The sequence below is a fragment of the Nicotiana attenuata genome, chromosome 2, assembly GCF_001879085.1.
Source record: "Nicotiana attenuata strain UT chromosome 2, NIATTr2, whole genome shotgun sequence".
NCBI lineage: Eukaryota > Viridiplantae > Streptophyta > Magnoliopsida > Solanales > Solanaceae > Nicotiana > Nicotiana attenuata.
Genome location: NC_031990.1, coordinates 43,718,320 through 43,720,358, shown reverse-complemented (window position 1 = coordinate 43,720,358; position 2,039 = coordinate 43,718,320). Strand labels below are relative to the sequence as shown.

General features: G+C 32.9%; 1 protein-coding gene across 1 annotated transcript; it reads left to right on the top strand.

Annotated features, from left to right (window-relative positions):
• On the top strand, positions 681-1,447 carry LOC109222954 (phytosulfokines-like). Its single transcript, XM_019387234.1, has 2 exons — positions 681-892; positions 1,170-1,447. Exons 1-2 carry the CDS (start codon positions 773-775, stop codon positions 1,296-1,298), a joined length of 249 nt encoding a protein of 82 aa, XP_019242779.1. The 5' UTR covers positions 681-772; the 3' UTR covers positions 1,299-1,447.

The window sequence follows — 2,039 nt, the reverse complement described above, 5'->3', positions numbered from 1 at the left end:
AATTGTTAATTATTATAATACTTTTATTGTTTCTAAATAAGTAAATTTTATTTAAAAAATTTGAGGATTCATATTCGAATTCACATTGAAAATTAAATAACTTGACCTTCATACTCTGAATCTTGTCAAATAAAATAGGACAACACGAGTATTTCCTAATCTTGTCACATAAAATGGGACTTCGCGAGTATTTCCTGATTTTAGTGACATCTATCCACTAGAAGTCACCATTCAACTCTTCCATTTAGTTCTTGTAGTATGTGAATGGTAATTCTAGTTAGGAGACCTATGGGTTTCTCCTTGTTCAAAAAAAGCTTTTGTTGCTAGTGGGAATTGAATCTCTGAACTTATGAAGGTTTTGAACCCCCTTGACCACTAAACTACACTTTTGGATTGTGTTAAGGGGTTCAAAATTTAATATATAGAGATAAAACCAGATTTTGCCTTATATGTACAGTGTAATTTTTCGGCTTGCGCCCCCTAAATCCGCCCCTGCTTACGAAGCGGATGAACTCTTTTTATCCAGAATGTACTAATCATTTCTAAGGTGCAAAGAAGATTTTCTCATAAAAAACCTAGCCGTCATATACTTTGTGGGAAAGACGTGTCATTTCCAACACCCGTGTATATATATGGATTGAGGATTGGCAAATCCTCACCATTTCTCAGTATAATAAGTTCATCTCATTAAAGAATACAGAGTCACAAAGCTATCTCCCTTTCTTTAATTTTCTTTCAAAGAGTTGAAGCACTTCTAGCTGAAAAGCTAACCATGTGTAAATCATCTACCGGTTTTTTCTTCATAATCCTTTTCTTCTTCTCTACCTTATCCTATGCTGCTCGTCCTCACCCTGTTTTTCAGGATGCCACCCTCTGCAATATTCAACACCAGGTAAGTCTTGGACTAGCAAATTGATGATTTCGGTTGTATATGATTGAGTTGCGAAAACTTCTAAATAAGCAGTTTGTATCTTAATCGAACCTTTTAGGTTAAAATAAAAAGACTTATATATGGAATATACCAAAATTATTTATATATCATGTACTAGTAAATATGTCATGATATTTTTAAATATAGAAAGATATCATTGTATTTGCAACATTACGAAGTACTATTGAGCTTGTTCGACTCTCTTAAGTGGTTATTTGTTGCTTTTATTTGGTCTTAGGTTGTTGTTGAACCAAAGCAAGTTCGAACGGAAGAGAGATGCAAAGGAAGTCAGGACGAAGAATGTTTGGAAAGAAAGACTTTGGCTGCTAATCTCGACTATATTTACACCCAAAACCATAACCCATAAAAAGCTAGTGTACGTTATGAGGAAATTAAGAATATCGGAGTCCTTTTATTTCTTGGATTAGTTGTCGCTGATATTGAATTGCATTTCCTGTACTACTTGTTGATTCTCCCTATAATGTACTCTAGCATATAGAACACTTCATCTTTTAAGTTTCTCCGGCTGTTTGATCATAGATTTCTGTAACTTACCATGCACGAAGAATTAATTCCCCAATCAATACTACATGAAAATTATTTTACAGACAGATTTATTTCATGTTTCAAACTCGTGTCCTAACGTCAGTAAGAGTACGTTTATGTTGATGTCACGCTTATCTTGTCGGTGGAGACGGAATTAAGATTTTAACAGGACCAAATTGAATATTTATGTTCATATTATTTTACGTTTCAACTTATCATAACTTTAAAATAATGTAGTTATAGTATAATATATTTATTAAAATTTTTATTATCTTTTTTTAACATATACATCTAATATTGATTTCATAAATGTGGGATCGATTGAACCCACACTTTATAATCCACGTCCGCCAATGAGTATTGGTACCTCAAATATGTTGTATGTCGGCGAAACCGACTCCTTATTAATAATGTAATTGTTGGGCTAAACTAGCTCAAATACACTCTTAATATGGTGTGATATTGTCCGTGGGACTTTGTTCGCACACCCAACAGTAATCTTAATAATTGGTGGGATAAGGTATAATAAAATACGAGATTATTTTATCCTGCAATTAATAAT

Excerpts from the sequence above, each read along its gene's own strand:
- LOC109222954 (XM_019387234.1), top strand. The coding sequence starts at position 773 with ATGTGTAAATCATCTACCGGTTTTTTCTTCATAATCCTTTTCTTCTTC. Across the intron at positions 893-1,169 it reads TCTGCAATATTCAACACCAG|GTTGTTGTTGAACCAAAGCA; the intron begins GTAAGTCTTGGA and ends ATTTGGTCTTAG.